The 21018-nt window shown below is 46.3% G+C and overlaps 1 protein-coding gene across 10 annotated transcripts in view; it reads left to right on the top strand.

Annotated features, from left to right (window-relative positions):
* Positions 1 to 770: 770 nt before the first annotated feature.
* The window catches only part of LOC114777430 (calcium-activated potassium channel subunit alpha-1-like), a 46541-nt gene continuing 26293 nt past the window's right edge, over positions 771 to 21018 (top strand). For 7 of the 10 annotated variants that reach the window (XM_028966990.1, XM_028966982.1, XM_028966989.1 and 4 more), the window contains exons 1-4: positions 771 to 1374; positions 9214 to 9372; positions 16817 to 16878; positions 20890 to 20983. In XM_028966990.1, the coding sequence (XP_028822823.1) occupies positions 1117 to 1374; positions 9214 to 9372; positions 16817 to 16878; positions 20890 to 20983 (573 nt within the window). In that variant the 5' untranslated portion in view covers positions 771 to 1116. Of the gene's footprint in view, positions 1384 to 9213; positions 9373 to 16816; positions 16879 to 20889; positions 20984 to 21018 lie in introns of all 10 variants that reach the window. The other 3 variants (XM_028966980.1, XM_028966992.1, XM_028966979.1) reach the window with 1 other exon arrangement.

The raw sequence follows: 21018 nt of genomic DNA, 5'->3' as shown, positions 1-21018 counted from the left end.
AAAAAAGGGGACGTGCTTGATTTCTTTACATTTCTTTACAACCTTTTTAAAGTTGATGTTGAAATGCTTCTAAGAATGATTTTTTTTCGGGTGGGGGGGGGGGTTTAAAAGAAGGTTTGGGGTAAAAAATGTTTTAAGGTGCAATTCTGTAAACGGCCTACAGGTGGAGGAAGATTCCCGTCTCAGTCCCGCACCGGATTTCATTTAACTGCATTTTTATTAACATGGCGTTTTTCTGCAGCATAGCAGCATGCGGCGTTTACCGTTCCAGTCGAAGAGCAACACCATAAACCCAAAATACGGTCTAACCATAGACTGGACGTGCGTTAGGCCGAGCTGACGCTGAGAAGTGACGTCATGACGTCATGACTCAAATGAAAAGTTGTCGCGGCGTACGCGCCTTTGACGTTACGCTTACGTGTGTTTTTAAAGCGCGCAAAAAATAATAATAATAATAATAACGGCGACGAACAGCGGTTACTTTGCCACGAGCCGCCAAACGCGGATCGGCCAATCAGATTTCAGAGCGTAGAAGCTCAACAGGTCCCCGGCGCGTCGCTCCACGACGCGAAAACGTGGGTTTGGTCGCCCTGATCACGCTTATTGATTGTTTGATGATTATAGAACTGATATGTAGTGATATAGTGCCACCATCGTCTCGTCGTCGTCAGCGTTTGTTCGTTTATTAATTTGCGTGCGTGCGGTGGGCGGATACTTTCGTCCCAGACCCCGCCTCCCACCTGTAAAGCCCCGCCCCCGCTCCTCGTCTGGAGCGCCAACGGCGCCCGCAGCGCGTCGCGGTTCTCCTCCGTTCGGTTCCAGTCCAGCAGCTCTGACATGGACGTGGTCTGCAAGATCGAGCCACCAAAGCCACGTTCTGCTGGGATTCCGGTTCGGATGAAGCGCGTTTGATCTGTTGCGCGTTGAGGAGGAGGAGGAGGAGGAGGAGGAAGAACGTCGAGGGGTCTCCGAAGTCCACCACGGGCTGCGCTTCTTTCCCGAAGCCCGGATCTCGGCGACTTGATGCCCACCAACCGCGGGCAGGGCCGCGCAGCTCCGGCAACATGGCCGAAGTCGGGCTAGGGGACGCGGGCGGGTCCGCGCCGAAGCCTCTGGATGCTGGTTATTGAGGAGCGGAACCGCTCGATAATGACTCACCCCAAAAACGGACCTTCTTCTGTCCTCATCGCCAAGATGGACGTGATCATCCCCTACTCGTCCGACGTGCTGTGCGAGAACAACGGCCAGCGCATGTGGTGGGCGTTCCTCGCCTCGTCCATGGTCACTTTCTTCGGGGGCCTCTTCATCATCCTCCTGTGGAGAACCCTCAAGTACCTGTGGACCGTGTGCTGCCACTGCAAGGCCAAGCACAAGGTAGCCAAGGTAACGCATCATCATCACGGGTGTCACCATCACCACCATCACCACCATCAGCACCATCAGCATCGTTCTTCCAGCTTGATTTCTTCTAAAAAGAAAACACACCTGTTGAGTTCTAATTCTCATCCACGCATCAGACCTTGTTAGAACGTTCCTGCATCAAGAACACGAAAAGAACCCCAGAGTTCTTATTTAGAACCGTGCAGAACACCTGAGATCATAACACTGTTTCTCTGGACGTTCCGCATGGTCTAGATCTCGGTAAAAAAGTGCACAAGTTCCTATTTAGAACCATGCAGAACACTGGGATCGTGGCTGTAACTCCAATTTATACGATCTTTCTGTGGACGTTCCGCATGGTCTAGGTCTCGGTAAAAAAGTGCACAAGTTCCTATTTAGAACCATGCAGAACACTGGGATCGTGGCTGTAACTCCAATTTATACGATCTTTCTGTGGACGTTCCGCATGGTCTAGGTCTCGGTAAAAAAGTGCACAAGTTCCTATTTAGAACCATGCAGAACACTGGGATCGTGGCTGTAACTCCAATTTATACGATCTTTCTGTGGACGTTCCGCATGGTCTAGGTCTCGGTAAAAAAGTGCACAAGTTCCTATTTAGAACCATGCAGAACACTGGGATCGTGGCTGTAACTCCAATTTATAAGATCTTTCTGTGGACGTTCCGCATGGTCTAGGTCTCGGTAAAAAAGTGCACAAGTTCCTATTTAGAACCATGCAGAACACTGGGATCGTGGCTGTAACTCCAATTTATACGATCTTTCTGTGGACGTTCCGCATGGTCTAGGTCTCGGTAAAAAAGTGCACAAGTTCCTATTTAGAACCATGCAGAACACTGGGATCGTGGCTGTAACTCCAATTTATACGATCTTTCTGTGGACGTTCCGCATGGTCTAGGTCTCGGTAAAAAAGTGCACAAGTTCCTATTTAGAACCATGCAGAACACTGGGATCGTGGCTGTAACTCCAATTTATAAGATCTTTCTGTGGACGTTCCGCATGGTCTAGGTCTCGGTAAAAAAGTGCACAAGTTCCTATTTAGAACCATGCAGAACACTGGGATCGTGGCTGTAACTCCAATTTATACGATCTTTCTGTGGACGTTCCGCATGGTCTAGGTCTCGGTAAAAAAGTGCACAAGTTCCTATTTAGAACCATGCAGAACACTGGGATCGTGGCTGTAACTCCAATTTATACGATCTTTCTGTGGACGTTCCGCATGGTCTAGGTCTCGGTAAAAAAGTGCACAAGTTCCTATTTAGAACCATGCAGAACACTGGGATCGTGGCTGTAACTCCAATTTATAAGATCTTTCTGTGGACGTTCCGCATGGTCTAGGTCTCGGTAAAAAAGTGCACAAGTTCCTATTTAGAACCATGCAGAACACTGGGATCGTGGCTGTAACTCCAATTTATACGATCTTTCTGTGGACGTTCCGCATGGTCTAGGTCTCGGTAAAAAAGTGCACAAGTTCCTATTTAGAACCATGCAGAACACTTAGATTTTGGTTCTCACTCCTCTATGTAAGGTTTTTCTGTAGACTTTCCCCATGGTCTAGGTCTCAGTAAAAAAGTGCACAAGTTGTGCTTTAGAACAGTGCAGAACATTGAGATTGTGGTTCTCACTCCTTTTTATAAGATCTTTCTGTGGACGTTCCGCATGTTCTAGATCTTGGTAAAAAAGTGAACAAATTGTGCTTTAGAACAGTGCAGAACATTGAGATTGTGGTTCTCACTCCTTTCTCTAAGATCTTTCTGTGGACGTTCCGCATTTTCTAGATCTCTGTAAAAAAGTGCACAAGTTCTGCTTTAGAACAGTGCGGAACACTTAGATTTTGGTTCTCAATCCTTTCTCTAAGATCTTTCTGTGGATGTTCCACATTGTCTAGATCTCGGTAAAAAAGTGCATACGTTCTTATTTAGAACCATGCAGAATGCTGGGATTGTGGCTGTAACTCCACTTTCTAAGATCTATCTGTGGACGTTCCGCATGGTCTAGATCCCGATAAAAAAGTTGTGCTTTAGAACAGTCCGGAACACGGGGCCCAGAATAAACTTGGCCTTGATTGTTCTGCGACACTGTGTTATGTGTTATGCCGGGTTGTTCCGTGTTCTAAATTGTGTGTCTATTTCCTTTCATTTGATGTTTTAGTCAAAATAACACTAATGGGACTTTTTGCACTGGGATTCCGGAAAGTGGGAAATCAGTGTGTGTGTGTGTGTGTGTGTGTGTGTGTCACATTGCAGATTATTAAGAACGTCTTGTCTTTAGAACCCTACAGGGTTAAAACGACGTGAATTTACCGGAAGGTTCTCCTGATCACGGTGTTGTGGGTGGAGGCCACACGGTGCAGATGAACGACGTCTGGGATGAAAACATGGACGTGCAGAAAAGGATTGTGGGAGGATGTGGAGTTTGACCTTCGTGCTTCTCAGCTGCTTCTCCTCATTTCTCTTTTCTTTACTGAACCAGACACGTCATCGCGCTGGACACGGTTCCGGTCCCTCTGTCCATCTCTGGTTCTAAGACCAGGCCGGGCGTGTAGATCTCCAGATGTCCCGGTCAGTGACTCCTTGTGAGAAGGTTGATGGTCGTAGATTCTGCATCTGCATCAGTTCCATCATTTATAAATGGCCGATATTTATCATAAAAATAATTGTGACGCTCTTGTCCCAGTAATGACTCACTCGTGCAGCGATTATGTAAAGAAGCATCCAGCGATGAGAACCGTGTCCCCGTCCCCGCGTCTGCTGAATCCGGAACGTTTGCTTTTGGAACAGAAATTGTCAGGAAGTGGCAGTATTTTCCTGGTGCTAAATAAGGTGTGAAGAACGTGTGCCGTATTTACACTAGAACCAGTCGGATACGGGTTCTCTGCATGTTTGGGAGAGGGACTTTTGTTAATAGGAAATTATTTCCGACACCCCGAGGAGTTACCGATTTAACATTTAAAAAGGGGAGGGGCCTGTGTGCATGATTGGCAGCTCGTTCCGGTCAACTGGACCCATCCTCCTGTCAATACGTAAGAACGTGGTCTTCAGCTTCAAAACGAGAATCCACGTGGGTTCATGTGAATGGTGTGTAAAAGTGTGGATTCCCGTGGCGAGGAACCGGTTCTCCTCTGCTTAGACCCCCGTCGGACCACGCCCTGATAAATGCACCGTCATGCCAGCACCTCCATCGCGTCTGGAAGCGGGTGCCTGTTGCTAGGCAACAGGAAAAGTGCTCCACGTTCAGCGTGGTCGTCCGGGCCTTCGGCGGCAGCGATATGGGCGTCTCCCGCCCCCTGTCTGTGCGTGTGATTGGCGCATCCGAAGCTCGTCGTCAGAAAGTGGGCGGAGCTCAGGCTAATCTGCTGACTAACTGCAGTCGTTATTATGATTTTATAAAATGCAAAAAAAAAATTTGATTTTTGCATTTTATAAAATCATTTCTGCGAATGTGTTGCACGCCTGAGAGGTTTTGTGTATTTGTGGAAAGATTCCTCGTTCTGCGGATCACAACGTTCCGTTACAATTAAATTTACGGCATTTACCAGACGCCGTTATCCAGAGCGACTTACAATCAGTAGTTACAGGGACAGTCCCCCCCTGGAGACACTCAGGGTTAAGTGTCCTGCTCAGGGACACGATGGTAGTAAGTGGGGTTTGAACCTGGGTCTTCTGGTTCGTAGTCGAGTGTGTTACCCGCTAGGCCGCTACCACCCTCGTTACTTATTAACTGTGGTTGCAGGAGCCTAGTTAGTGGTGTTTGATGCCGGTATTTATTTTATTGATTTCGTTCGAGTTCATGAGGGGTCAGTTTGGTTACGAGTCCCATCAAAGGTCGTTCTAGCGGTAAACTAATTATATTCTGAAATATATGAGTATTGCATACGAGGCTGATTCGGTACGTTACGGGATGGGGATGGTCCTGTGTCGCTCGAATGCTTCCTCTTACTGACCTTTTTTACGGTTCAGACGAGATCAGGACTGTGTCACACACACACACACACACACACACACACACACACATATACGCAGATTAAGCGGGTCTTTAAGCGGCGGGGGCATCTTAATACGAGCACAATACAAATCCCCACCCCGCAGTGTCAGTTCGGAAAATTCCACTGGATCCCAAACAGATTTAATACGCGGACATCTCTCCCGCGGGTGTGTGTGTGTGTGTGTGTGTGTGTGTGTGTTACCGGGACATGGTGCTTGTAGAGTAAAAGGCATCTCTCTTTAAATCAATTAATTATTGAGAGGCGGATTATCGCGATGACCTGGCGCCGGCAGGCGTCGAGGTCACGGTCGTGACCTCCGTAGGTGTCTCCGTCACCGTCTAGGAAATTGTCAGCTGATACCGTTGACGTGGACCTGTCAGATTTGACGGCGTTGCTCTTGTTTGGGTCCCTGTGTGGAGGGCCGCCGACTGTTCAGGGATCAGTTTGCAAAATCAGCAGCTGGCTTTTTAACCATTTCAGCCTCAATACGAAATGGCAAAAATAAATCGTCCCTTCAACTTGTCCCTATAATATAATGTTCACTGTCAAACATTCTAAATCATTTTAATTAGTCTTGATAAAACAGGGATCATCTAATGGTGGGGTGATTATATTCATGTCAAATTCTCATAGGGCTGCCTACTACCTACGGGGGCAGCGGTGGCCTAGCGGTTAAGGAAGCGGCCCCGTAATCAGAAGGTCCCGATCCGCCAAGGTGCCACCGAGCAAAGCACCGTCCCCACACACTGCTCCCCGGGCGCCTGTCATGGCTGCCCACTGCTCACTCAGGGTGATGGTTAAATGCAGAGGACACGTTTCACTGTGTGCACCGTGTGCTGTGCTGCTTTTTAATTTTAATTTTTTACTACATGAAATATCTGTCAGAAACTGACGGGACTTTTACACGTTGAAATTTGTGAATAAGTAGTGCGTTATTTGGCTTAATTTTACTAGTTTTATTAACCCTGTTATACGGGGTGGGCGATACATTGCACGCGACGTAGCGCCACGCCTGCCGTGTTGGATCTACAACCAGCTCAACAGTCTGCGACTTCCCGTCTTCCACTGAAGACTGAGGCAGACAACTTGGTTCCGAAGAAGAACTCTTTCCGCCATTTTCGCCATTCGAAGAATGTTAACGGCTTTTTATAGAACCTATTAGGGGGGTATTTTAATCACGCTGGATTTGGAATTAATTGGCGTGCACGTGGTGCAGAGAAGGACGGGAATGTTTTACCCGCGAAGAAAGACGTCTTCTCTCCGGGATTAATCAGGCCTCGGCCGCGGCGGCTGGCACGAGCCGCCCATTTATCTCTGAACTTTGCCGCCGTTCCAATAAAATATTCATAAAGAACCTCGTTTTTCAGGGTGGACATTTTTAGACAAGATCATTAGTCCTTGACAGGATGGCAGCATGGAGCCAATTAGCTGTTCTTCTTCTTCATCACGAGAACTCTGCTCCACGGATGACCGGCGCGTACTTTATACCGGTCAACTCATCGTACGAAGATTCTGGATATTCGTATACCGAGCAGACGCTGAGAAATCCTGGAGATGCCAGTCCACGGTGATGGTCTTTAAACCGGGACTTATTCATCATGCTCTCCGAAGGGAAATGGGTTTTTTTTTTCTTATAGTTATGGATCGTGTCCGGTTTAAAGATAAAAACACGCAAATGTTATTGCAAGAAAACATTAGAAAAACTTAACAAATGTAACAAGACTTTGCGTTAAAATGACATTTTACAGCCAGTATTTACAACTTTTCTTTAAAATGTCACATATTGACATGAATATAACCTTGTAAAGCTTGAGGAACCCACATGGACATTATGTCCCCGTCTCAGAGCGTAGTTACATTAGTAAATGAGTAATTATCATTAGTGGAATATTGATTATGTTCCGTGAACACTCGTTTAAATCAGGAGGGGGAAAATAGGTCAAATATATTAGAAATTATGATATTATCATTCCGATTGTTGTAGTGATGGCCCAGGTGCAGATGAGGTGCAGACTTATTGGTGCGTTAATTGTCAAGGGGGGCGTGGCCTTCTAAAGTCTCCACCCAGTAATACAGGCAATAAAAAAAACAAGAAATACAGAAATGAAGAATTAAGAACTTTAGATGTTTGAAGTGAACTGCTGGTGTTTGGTTGTGTGTGTGTGGTGCTCAGGGTCCACCTAAAGGTGACTAGGGTGGGTTGAGGCTCTCAATGACATCACAGGGATTTCTATAAAAAAAAAAGCAGATTATTGTTCATTATTTACTGAATTGTGAACCAGGGACAGGGACAGGGAACGACAATGTTTTTGATATTTTAAAAGCTTTTTTTATATGCGTTTAATTGGAATGGTATTGTGTTCAGTGAGAAAGAATGTCCTGCTGTCCTCTACACTGGATACTGTAAATTTATGTGAAATGTTCCTGTATTTGAGAATCCTGTATTTTGATTATTAGCTACAGAAACATAACGTTTGTCCTGTAGGCCACACCCCCATAACTGTGACATCACCAGCAGGCCCAGGATGTAAAAAGATCTCTCGCCTCAGGACGACCCGGTAAACGTCCCCCTGACGTGGTAGCGATATTCCATTTTCTGCCGCGTCGGAGGAGCTCCTCCCCCCTGAACCCGTGGCCTTTGTGGTGGCGGCGGGCCGGCGGCGCCCATTCACAGCCGGGATGGAATGAAGTGGCATGAAAGGCCGGTCCCCAGCTGGGGGCCGCGATTTATTGCCTGACCGGGGCGCAACACATGCTGCATAGCTGCCCCCACGTGCCACGGGCGGTTCTGGAGCGAAGCGCCGATCAGGACGAAACACGACACCGCCCGGCACCGGCTGGACGTTGTGTGTCTAAATCCCGGAGATCGGATCAAGCGCCGGGACCAAGGAAGCTGCAAAGCCGCTGAGCCCGGCGAGCGTGAACACAGATTAAAGCGCATCTTCACTCCAGAAATCTCAGTCAGATTGGCCGAATGCTGGAGTTGACGGGATTGGGACGCGGTGAGAGACACGCCTCTGTGCTCCAGGCCCTAGAACCACCGCTCTTCATCCTCCGCATTTACATTTCCAGCATTTACCAGACGCCCTTATCCAGAGCGACTTACAGTCAGTAGTTACAGGGATAGTCCCCCCCCTGGAGACACTCAGGGTTAAGTGTCTTGCTCAGGGACACGATGGTAGTAAGTGGGGTTTGAACCTGGGTCTTCTGGTTCATAGGCGGGTGTGTTACCCGCCAGGCCACTACCACCCTACTTTCAGTACCCCACCACCCTTACAGTCAGTAGTTACAGGGACAGTCCCCCCCCCTGGAGACACTCAGGGTTAAGTGTCTTGCTCAGGGACACGATGGTAGTAAGTGGGGTTTGAACCTGGGTCTTCTGGTTCATAGGCGAGTGTGTTACCCACTAGACCACCACCACCCACATGGGCCACCAGTATTCAGCGAATTTGCACCGATTTCTCACGTCGGACATATAGTCTCATCTGAAAGAGTACCAGAGTGCGGTTAATTTTATTTTAATGACTGATTATTTGCATATGTACTCAAATCTTTTTAGTTACTCTTTATTAATTATTTATAGTATCCAATAATAATCATAATCATAATAAACCATTTTGTTCCTTTTCTGTCATAAGTAATCGTTTGATCTAAATGATTTTATCTAATTCAGCATCATTTAAAATCACATTAATATAAAGACCTTTTCTCTAATTTGTACATTTTCAATAAATAAAGATATGTTTTGTTCATGAGCAAGTGGGACGAGTATGAAGAATCCTCGGTCGGAACGGGAATATTTATATGTGCTTGTGTGTGGCTTCATCGCAGGACGCCCACAGGATCAGCCACCCCGCCGGCGAAGGCGGAGCGAAGAGCGGCGTGGAGAAGGAGGCCGAGGCCGCCGCCAGCGAGGTGGGCTGGATGACCTCTGTGAAGGACTGGGCCGGGGTCATGATTTCGGCGCAGACGCTGACCGGACGCGTCCTGGTGAGTTCCGGTGTCGGCTCAACAACGCACTACAGCCTAATAATTCATTATTATCATGCTGTTAAACTGTATTGGTGCCATTTGACTAATTAAGCCCCTCCCAGCGTGGATCCGCCAAGGTGCCACTGACGTTCCACTGAGCAAAGTGCCGTCCCCACACAACGTGTCACCGTGTGCTGTTCTGCACTGTTTCACAATGGCAGTCGCTTCACTTTCACTTTCAAAAACACTCGGATCGTTTATCGTACAGATAAATCGCGCAGACCTGCAGTACCGCTTCTGGCCACTACTTCGGAACATTAACTGGAGGAAATCAGATGATCTAAACACGTTCTAAGTGTTTTGAAGGCCGGTCGGGTTGGACGAGATGGCTGGACGGACACTTTGGGGCTTTTAGGGTTTTCAGTGGATGGAAAAGTAAGATTGCGCAGAAACGGCAATTTATAACGTGGCCGGAGGTTTGGGTGCTGAAAGCACTGAATAATTAAGTATGTGCATCACGTCCATAAGTGAGTGTGTTTTTGAGCGGCCGCTCTGGCGCTCTGAGTGCTTTCTGCTGTAATGTCGAAGTTTGCGAGGCTGGAAAGGAGCGTTTCAGGAAGGTCTGCCGGTGAAGACGTCATTTCAGGCCTGATTTTTGGTCATTAGCCCCCGAGAGGATTACTTGTACTCTGTTATTATATCTAATGAACGCTTATATGCGGGTAGGCAATAATTGAAATAAAATTTTTGAATTGGTACAGTGATTGTAGTATCATCATCTTTACATTCCTGAACATGGCTGATATTTTAATTATTATTTTTCCCACGCAGGGATTCAATTTTAATCGTGACAGAACGATTGATCCGCTGCACTCGGTGTGACCGGCCTTTCAGGTCGGCTCTCTGCAGAACATGATTTATTTTGTTGTGTTATTCATTTAAAAAGTAAAAAAAATGGCCTAGTCAGCATAACGCATCGGCCCTGCGGCGTTTCTGATTTATCCTTTCAGATTTATTACCGCGAAGATGCCAGCGCAGTTAATGCAATGCTGCGTGTGTGATATACGACTGCACACTAAATATTCTACATTCAGGGTTGGAGAAAAAAGTCCCAGTGCAGGACGGGCTGTGCCGGATTGTGCATTATTATTTTAAATAAATCATTAAATCATGATTAAATATGCTATTTAAGAAAAAGTAGTGCTGTTAGTTTTGCCAGATAAAATCGACGGTCAATAAAGCGAATACTATTTGTTATAACATCATGCACACTTCTGACAGCAGACGTATATTCAGAACCCAGCCAATCTGGCATCAACAGCACAGCCTGGCCACGCCCATCAAACGCGGTGGGGTTTTTTTTTTTGGACATTTTTGGCCCAATTGGAATGCAAGAACCATCATTTTCATAATCCATTTTACATCTTCAACCATTTGATGCCCTTACTGTACCCTTACGGTGATTCTGGATACTCCGGAATTCTCTAGCATTGCTGACGAATGTCATTTGAAAATGTGTTTATGTGAAAAGCCGCGTTGCTGTCAGTCCAGGCCCTTCAGAGCGCCGTCTGGACCACAAAAATGAGCTGCATGGTGTGTGTGTGTGTGTGTGTGTGTGTGTGTGTGTGTGGCATGTTTGCCTTTGCCGCTCGGCGTGGGCGGTGGGGGCGTTGATGGGGGGGGGGCTTAACAACAATGGCACAGGCTGCGAATGTTTAGTGAGCTGCTCCGTCGCCATGGCAACGGCGGCTTACCTAAGCACGGCAGATGTGCGTTCCGCGCAGCGCTCGCTTTGAGGGTCGCATTAAAGCCGATTCGCGGCTCCTCCGCGCCAACGTCCGCCCTCGCCGGCCAGGTGCTCTGTTTACATTGTGACCGGGACGCGGCGGTGACTCCGCGGGCTTGTATGGCCTGGCGACTCTGCAGATCGCCAGCCGAGGCCCGTTTATCTATAAAAGCTCGTCTCTCCGAGCGCGTCCCGCTCGCCTGTAAACTGTTAGAGATCTTCGCCGGCGATAAGGAGGAACTTCGTGTTCATCATCCGCTGAGCATCCCAAATAAAGCAGGTTTGACCAGGCGCGTGTCGGGCCCTGCTGCAAAAGGCCTTTTAGGGCCCGGTGTTTATTAACGCCGAGTCCCCGAGACGTCTCATTTATAATCTTACAAGTATCGCTGCACTAACAGCGAAGGTTCACTATTAATAAGTCAACCGGAGGAGCTCAAGTACTTCATCACAGTGTTTTCACCCTTTTACACGTTTACATTATTAAAATGAATGGTCAACAGCCAGACGTCACTCTTCCAAGAAGCTTAAAGAGCCCCTAATTCTGCATCTGAAGTCTCTCGGTGCAGAATTACAGCCGCTTTGATCCAGTCCCACGATGAGATTTCCCAAGATGCACTGTTTCACCATCTGTAGCTTTATATGCTAATGAGGAGGAGAGAGGCGGGACGAGGAGGAGAGCGGCCTATAGAAGTCGAGGGACATTCGCGGAAATGACGTCATCAACACCGTCCACCAACCACAATGTTTGGGGCAGACAGGAAGTCGTGTCGGTGAGCAGCTAAAATGCTTTGCACGTTTGGAAGTTCCTTTCTGGAGTTGGAGTTCCTTTTTTAGGGGAGGGGTGGGAAATTCTCTGCAACGAGAGGTAACTTTTCCCTATATGACGTCATAAGGGGAAAAAATCCCGATCCGACAGTCTGAGCTGCTGCTGTCCTTCATGATAGGGGACCTTTTATTTACAAATTGAGGTAGAAATATTTATAGTGTTAAATAAACCCAAAAAACAGTAAAAAGTTGCCAAAAAATAGTTAAAGTAGACCAGATCATCTCCTGGTCACGCCCCCACACTGAGCCTCTTTTCTACACTTGACTATATTATAGTTCAAAATACACAGCATATCAAGCGTTACTTTTCCGATTTTATTGTAAGTTTAATTGATTCTGCGATTTTCATCAGTTAAATTATTTTATGGATTGGCAGCCCTAATTAGAAGTTGAAATGTCCTTTTTTCTCATTAGTGGAATTAGACTGAATACGAAATGCCTGTCAGAATTAATATAAAGAGTGGAGAACTTGGATCCATCACACTGATGGGCTGCATATGACAGCATGTCAGTATCCGTCGGAAGATTTGCGTGCCGCGCCTGTTCCTGGACAGTTCCTGGACATCTCATGAGTCAACTTCAGCCGGCCGGCGTTTGAATAGCTGAAACGACGGTGAGGTCCACCTCCAGACTCCCCACCGAGTGTCTGATATTGTATACTTCACGCCTCCTACATGTTCAAACCTGACCCATTATATTGAAGTTCAACTACACAGGGGATTGTTTACTATTAATTTTCACTAATGATCAATAACATATCAGCGAGGCATTTTAATGAGCTCCGCCTCGTATTCAATTTAATTCTCTTCAATTCAATGAATTTATTTGTCCCAGAGGGGCAATTTAAAAGACACAGTGAAAAACGGGAAATGACCGTTTAAAGACAGTACATTTACATTTACATCATTAATCAGACGTCCTTGTCCAGAGCGACTTACAGTCAGTAGTTACAGGGACAGTCCCTCCCTTGCTCAGGGACACGATGGTAGTAAGTGGGATTTGAACCTGGGACTTCTGGTTTGTAGGCAAGTGTTTTGCACCGATATCGATTGATTTAATCATCTGCCTGCAAAGCCTGATTTCATGATTATTTTCCACGAACCAAGAATGTGTGGACAATAGCAGCTCAGATTAATCTTATTCCAGTGACCGAGTTTTTTTTATATATATGTGTGTGTGTGTGTGTATATAAAAGCGTTTTTAATGAGCGCGTGGTGTGATGAAAGCGTGCTGCTGTGTTATCTGCAGCGTAATCCCATCGTCCTGCTGTCCTCTCGCTGATTAAAAAAAGAAGCAGCCGGGCCGCCGCTCTGGTTTTCCCGGCTTGACGTCCCGGCTTGTTGTCGCCGGTGGAGCTCGACCGACGACGGCCGTCGCCCTCAGCCGAGAGTTTTATCGTTTTCTTTCTTTTTCTAAAAGCCCAACAGTCGCTGCTGCGCGGCTCTGATTCGGCTGCGGTGACGTGGCTTCATCCGCTCTGCCTGAAGGCCGAGAGCTTTTTCCAGCGATTTAATGCCAGGTGGAGACAGAGGGGAACAAACAGGCTGACCAGAGTCTGAAGCTGGGGAAATCCTGCAATTAGCACTCAGACAAAGGCTGGAAAACCAAATTATTACATACATAAACAATAAAACTTCATTTGGAGAGCGTACAACACTCAAGTGCTTCTAAACTATTTTTTAAAAGTATTTTTTACAGTACAGGCCAAAAGTTTGGACACCTTCTCATTCAACGTGTTTTCTTTATCTTCATGACCATTTACGTTGGTAGATTCTCACTGAAGGCATCAAAACTATGAATGAACACATGTGGAGTTCTGTACTTAACAAAAAGTGGAGACCCGACCTCCACAGTCACCGGACCTGAACCCAGTCCAGATGGTTTGGGGTGAGCTGGACCAACAAGTGCTAAACACCTCTGGGAACTCCTTCAAGACTGTTGGAGAAGCATTTCAGGTGACGACCTCTTGAAGCTCATGGAGAGAATGCCAAGAGTGTGCAAAGCAGTAATCAGAGCAAAGAAACTAGAATATAAAACATGTTATTTCACTTATTTCACCTTTTTTTGTTAAGTCCAGAACTCCACATGTGTTCATTCATAGTTTTGATGCCTTCAGTGAGAATCTACCAACGTAAATGGTCATGAAGATAAAGAAAACACGTTGAATGAGAAGGCGTGTCCAAACTTTTGGCCTGTTAGTGTATGCTGTTTTAAATCTATCTTACACTGCCATAATTAATCACTTTTTGATATACATTTACATATATACATATATAGAATAGTATTTTTTTCTACCATCCACTTTTTTAATGTGACGTCAGTCCACTTTCACCACCAGGAACAGAAATGTGAAGAAATCGTCCCACACAATGTAATTCCACAGTTGTTGCATTTAATTGGACTCTTTTTACATTTTTTAATATGAAATAAAAACACTTAAAGTACCCTCATTTCTTTGCTGTGGTAGTAGAACCCTATGAACCAGATCACAGAGTCCCAGGTTCGAATCCCACTTACTACCATCGTGTCCCTGAGCAAGACACTTAACCCCGAGTGTCTCCAGGGGGACTGTCCCTATAACTACTGATTGTACGTCGCTCTGGATAATGGCGCCGGCTACGTGTCGTGAAGGTAAAATGAACGTGGGTCAGATGTTCCTCTCTGGAGTGGCACGGCGAAGTCCTCGGCTGATTTATGATTAACTTGGATGTCCTGCAGTGAGGAACCTTTTAGGAGGAATGAACGGCAGCTTGACGGACGTAGTGACCTTAAGAAGGGCCGCGGGCCTGGAAATAGAAGCGGCCTTCTGTGTCTGGAGCTATGTGTGGCATCTGCGCAGAAATGAAAATGGTGGCGACTTCTTGTCGCGATTTATTGTGGCTGCTGGAGAAACGTTCCTGACTCTCGTAGGCAGGAATTCAGTCTTGGTGCTAACAAGATTGTGAAGGCCAGAAATATCAAGGACTTTTACGACCCCGGTGACCCCGCGACTTCTCTCGAGCCAGGAAAATGTATTTTACGGCCTCTATTAATACATGCTTTTATTAACGGAAAACATTGCTTTTAGCTCCCTGTTCACGTGTTGATCGATAAAAACATACTTAATCCTAATATTTTTATGTTGGTTTGATTTAATCCTTTCTGTTTAGTTGTCAGGCGATTAGATTCGAATCTTGAACCGAAGTTCGTGAGATATGAAAAGCCGGCTGATATGATTCTGCAACTTATACAATTTTCCTGGATCAGGTCAGATGGCCGGAATTTAAATTTTTAAAGATATTTGAAATGAGAAGTCATTCTTTTACAATTTCCGGTAATAGAAAGTAATCCCGTCTTCAATCCTGTCCTCTTTACCTGGTTTACTCTCGCTCACCGCGGATGTGGTTAATTTCATAATTAATCACGTCCGACACTCTTTCCCGTGCATTTATGTCCATAAATCACGATCGTGATCTGTTGCGGAATCAGTTCCTTCAGTAATCCAGGATGATCTGAGCAAAGGACACGTTTAATTCCGCCATTTTGGGATTATCTGTGAATTAATGCAGCGGTCGCGCCGTACGGGGTGGTAGTGGCCTAGTGGGTAACACACTTGCCTATGAACCAGGTTCGAATCCCACTTACTACCATTGTGTCCCTGAGCAAGACACTTAACCCTAAGTTGCTCCAGGGGGACTGTCCCGGTAACTACTGATTGTAAGTCGCTCTGGATAAGGGCGTCTGATAAATGCTGTAAATGTAAAATGTAAATGTACGGGGATGTAATGACGCTTCAAAGACGCTACATGTGGCATCATCTTGAGGCACAACGGAAAATTGTGCCTCGGCGCCCCCTAGCGGAGGCTCTTCAGCCGAACCCGAGCCAAATCCGATGTTCACCCCACCGCCTGCAGGGGGCACAGCGCCACGCCCGCCATTCACTGGAGATAAAACTTGCATGAAGGTGTTTTCTCATTAGTGGTCCTGTGACAATACAATTTCCCATCACGGAAAATAATCGCTCCGCCGCCGCCATCGGCTCATCCATAATGCACGGGGAGGGATGCTTCTGCAGGATGTTCATTGTGTCATTTGTAAATAGCAGGAGGTCTGAACCCCGTTATGTAAACCTCGTGGATTACGATCCCCCTCCCCGCTCGCCCTGTTCTGTTGTTTACGCCCCGCACTTCCTAAAAAAAAAAAAAGAAAAATATTCCTGCCACTCAGGATTATGCAGAAAACGCTAATGAACAATGGCCCCCAAAGCCCAGGAGCCCGTTTCCTTTAGCGGAAGTCTCCGGCACTTTCCGTGCCGACCCGTATCTCGGTTCACAGGAGATTCGCATCTCATTAAAATCCCCAGATCACTGGCAGGCCGAAGAGCAACTTTTCAACGGGGTGCTAAAGTTGAGCCACACTTTCCTGTCCCCCGTTTTTATCCAGAAGCGCAAATGGTGTTTAGATAAAATAAATACCATCGTTTATTGGTTGCTTATAGGTTATTAAATATTAACGAAAGCTACGAAGTCAAGAGCTCGGCCTCATCTCTCTTCGTTCAGGCAGAGATCATGCCGGATTGGGTTTCGGCCTAATTTTCTTCCAGCCCCTGCTGTTTACCCTGGAAGAGGGATCCGTCAGCAAAACGCGCCCCGACCCGCCATCAATTATTCACCCCGGGCTGTAAAAAGCGCGTCTCCCCCAGGATATATGCTGTATAGAGTAACCGCGAAGTAATTACAGCTCACCGGCACGGGAGCCATTAGCGCACAGATCCTGGCAACTCGTCTTTTTACCGCCATCATTGTTCATTAATGCTGATTGCAACGGCTCTATTGATGTGATGTCCCCCTGTCTTTGTCTCTTCATTCGCAGGTGGTCCTGGTGTTCGCGCTCAGTATCGGGGCCCTGGTCATATACTTCATCGATTCGTCCGAGTGAGTATTGCTCGAACCCGGACAGCCAGACAACTCGCACCATCAATTCATTCATTTATTTCTAATTAACATATTTCCCAACGTGCCAGGTTCTAAATGCTCTTCTATGTTCAGTCTATGGTGTTCTCCCAACTTTTTTTGATTAATTCTTATGTTCTAATTAGTTTACCTAAAAAGTAGGCGTGTCTGAGATGCCTGACATGTTGTGGCATGTGTTGCCAGATTGGAGGAATGGCAGCTGACATGTTGTGGCCGGTGTTGCCAGATTGGAGGAAGGGTTTACAGCTTGGTTTTGTGGTTGTAGCTGCTTGTCAAGACGAGGTGTTACGCAGCCCAACCCCACGTTTACACATAGATTATGGAATTTAACTCTACTGGAAAAAGACTGGGACAATTACACCAAATCTGGCAACAGCTGAACTTTTGGGGCAGTTAAGGAAGCGGTCCTGTAATCAGCAGGTTGCCGGTTCAAATCCCGACCCGCCAAGGTGCCACTGAGGTGCCACTGAGCAAAGCACCGTCCCCACACACTGCTCCCCGGGCGCCTGTCATGGCTGCCCACTGCTCACTCAGGGTGATGGGTTAAATGCAGAGGACAAATTTCACTGTGTGCACCGTGTGCTGTGCTGTTGTGTATCACATGTGACAATCACTTCACTTTCACTTTTTTCATTTTACCACCATATATTACTACCCACCAAGGGTGGTAGTAGTCTAGCGGGTAACACACTCACCTACGAACCAGAAGACCCAGGTTCAAATCTCACTTACTACCATCATGTCCCTGAGCAGGACACTTAACCCTGAGTGTCTCCAGGGGTGGACTGTCCCTGTAACTACTGACTGTAAGTCACTCTGGACAAGGGCGTCTGGTAAATGCTGTAAATGTAAAAATATTGTTAGTCTAGTTTCCTGATGTTTTGTGGTTTATTGATGTATACATTTTTTGCATCGTAGAGAACAACCACCACCACGCACACGGAGGATATTTTGGTTTGCGAAAGGTTCTACTCTTTGTTGATGTTGACTTTGCTTGACTTTGTGGACACCACCAGGCTAATTCGGTTTCTATTCACGCGGGAGGCTTGATTGGCCACGGCTTTGGTTAGTTACTGCAGCGGCCCTCTGGGGGGTTGGCCTGCGTTCGCGTGGGAGTTCAGCATAAGAAGAGCCCAGCTCAGCCATCTGGACACCCACTGGGAGTGTGACCTTTCACCCCTGCCGGCACCCGCAAGTCAACTCACGCGCAGGTTTATGCGTGCCGCGCGTGTGCCATTCTTCCGTTGGGATTTATCATTTTCTAACAAAGAAAAGACATGATTTTGGTTTGCCTTCAGGTTTAAATGCACGAGTGAGGGGCAGTGGTGGCGTAGCATCGCTGCACTCTGCTCACCAGGGGTGACACATTTTGTTGTGTCACAATGACAAAAACAATCACTTTCACAGCCGTAGAAAGTCCATACAGGGGACAGCAGACAGTGATAATTGACGCTGAGACGCCCGCTAATCCTTCACGGCAGATGACCGCGGTGCGCGATGAGAGCGAGGATTCCAGATTTAATACGGAGTACCAGGGAATTGGAATTGGGCTGACATTGAACAGGGACCGTAGCTTGTCACGATGCGGAATATATTTACGATGGCGAGCAGATGGCATGGACAGAGTGCTGAAGGACGCGCCCGCTGTCTGGGCCTGGCCCGTGTTGGACTGACAGCGTCCTGTAATGGATAGCGGCCTTCCTGTAATTAGGCCGCCCTGCTCTCACGCTCTGCTTTACGATGGAAGCGGTGTACCGCTGCTGCAACCGATACCAGGAAACCATGTCGAGATGTCAACAAGCGGCCGTGCGGGCTGAGGGAAGGGGCGTGGCCAAGCTTCTGCTGGCCGAGTGTTAGGTACAGCACTGTAGCATATGGTTTCGGGTGGTGAAATGAGCAATGTTTATTTAGATCTAATTTTTATTTAGATGTAGTCATTATAAAGGTGTGTTTAATCACAGGCCACGCCCCTTTCACACCAGAAATAGGTCATTATTACCAGAAAAGTGTCTTTAGATTTCATTAACAGCAAATTATCATAATATATTCAAAATAACTGTGTTGTACATAAGCCACACCCCTTTCAAACCATAAATGGGTCTTCATTACCAGCCAGTTTCACCAGTAAGTGTGTGTGACCGTGTGAAGTTTATCTGTCTGAATGTCTGCATGCCTGTGATGTGTGTTTGTGTTTGATTCTGTGTCCCCGTCCTTCCCGTCCCTCAGTCGTCACCCTCATCGCGTGTCAATAATTCATCTGGCTCAGTCACGACTGGACCTGTTTGTCCCTCCTTTCAGTCTGACCGCTGGATGAATTATGAATGCAGTTTATGCTCGTCCCCATTCAACACCCACCCTAGAAAACCCAGAGCAGAACATTTCTGTTCATTTCCCATCAAAAACATCCTGCTTTGTGTCTCCACCATCTATGTGTGTGTGTGTGTGTGTGTTTTCCAAGCCTGATTAGGATCATTAACAGAGGAACTTATTATTATTTGATGTGACCAACATATACTGCACTGTATATCAAATGTTACTCTTCAAATAGTATCTGATCAACACCTTAACGTCTTCAGAAAGTCACACTTTTAATTTTTATTGGAGCTAAAATATGCAGATAACATTTAAGAATGATACAGATTACTAATATTAATAAACTTTTTCACATGTGGTTATAGATGATGTTTGAATGGTCATTCCAAAGAAGATTCTGGAACCAGATACAGAGAGATCAGTACAGTATAATAATGTTTTTACTGTACACTACCAGTCAAAAGTCTGGATGCCCCTACTCATTTATGAATATAGAACAAAAATTATAGAACAAAGCTGAAGATACAGGACTATGAAATAACACACTTGAGGTTATGGATTAAAATATAAGTTGAATATTTGCATCCCCCTTGTCTTTGTTGGACAACGGGGACGGTTTCCAACAGTCCTGAAGGTTCATGCTGAACACTTTCTTATCGTTCACTCATGTTAATGAGCGTCTCATCAAGCGGCTTTTCACAATAGTGAACAATGGCGCCATGAAGGTAAAAAGAGGAAAAAACAGATTCATCAAACATGCTTCACTTTGTCCTCATACGACAAATACGAAAAATGGCTCCATCTTAGTCTGCATAACCGCCACCGAGTCGGGGCGTCCAGAAGTTTGACTGGTAGTGTATGAATTATGCTGGTGACCCAGCTTTGCACAACAGGATTATTATTGTTTTACTTTGTGTCTTATTTTTAATATTTCATCGTTTCATAGAAAATGTCCGGGTCAAATAGACAATGTTTTTTTTGCATTATTGCAGAGCCAGTGCGCTTATAAACAATAAAGCTGAGTTTTGTGCTATTTCATTGGCTAAAGCAGATTTGGTTTTGTGTCCGGATGTAGCTGCCCATTGTTCGTTGTAATGGATTGTACGTATTGATTCGCAGGACGTGTTTTTGAGACGCTGTTATTAAAACTGTAGGGTTTACGCCACGCCGCTCCTCTGCATGCTCGGCCGCAGAAAGGCCTGTCTGCGGTTCTACGTGGGTCTGCGTACGTGAGCCATGGCAAAGCTTGCATGCACTTTTAGGTACCCATAAGCGACGAAAAACGGACCATTACAGACGTTCCACGTCCTGGTGAGACGATCAGGAGTGGATACGTGGGTACCTAAAGTAAAAGAAAGAGGCTTCATGGATCCGCTACTGTTAAAAGATGCAGAAAGATGGACGGTCAGCGCAGCACAATGCATGCAGTTAACCCTTCAAGTTCTGCAGCAATCGGTTTGATATGCCTGGTTTTATGGTCTAGCGTCAATTCTTATTTTTGATTTAGAATTCTTTTTCCTTATTTATATGTAGTTCTTTCACATGCAGTTCTTTAAGGGTTGAAAAATGCAAAATTGCAAATTTCATGCACGTTCTTACCATCCGTGAGCTACAAGCGTTCATTACGTGCAATTAACATGCGACTCTGTGTCCCAACAGCCCTATAGAGTCCTGCCAGATCTTCAGCGAGGACCTAACGCTGCAGATTGACATGGCCTTCAACATCTTCTTCCTGCTGTACTTCGGCCTGCGCGTGAGTGCACTGCGGAACCCCGGAAATCGGCGGAA

Source organism: Denticeps clupeoides, chromosome 2 (genome assembly GCF_900700375.1).
Source record: "Denticeps clupeoides chromosome 2, fDenClu1.1, whole genome shotgun sequence".
NCBI classification, from domain to species: domain Eukaryota; kingdom Metazoa; phylum Chordata; class Actinopteri; order Clupeiformes; family Denticipitidae; genus Denticeps; species Denticeps clupeoides.
This window is presented reverse-complemented; position numbering and strand designations above follow the sequence as displayed.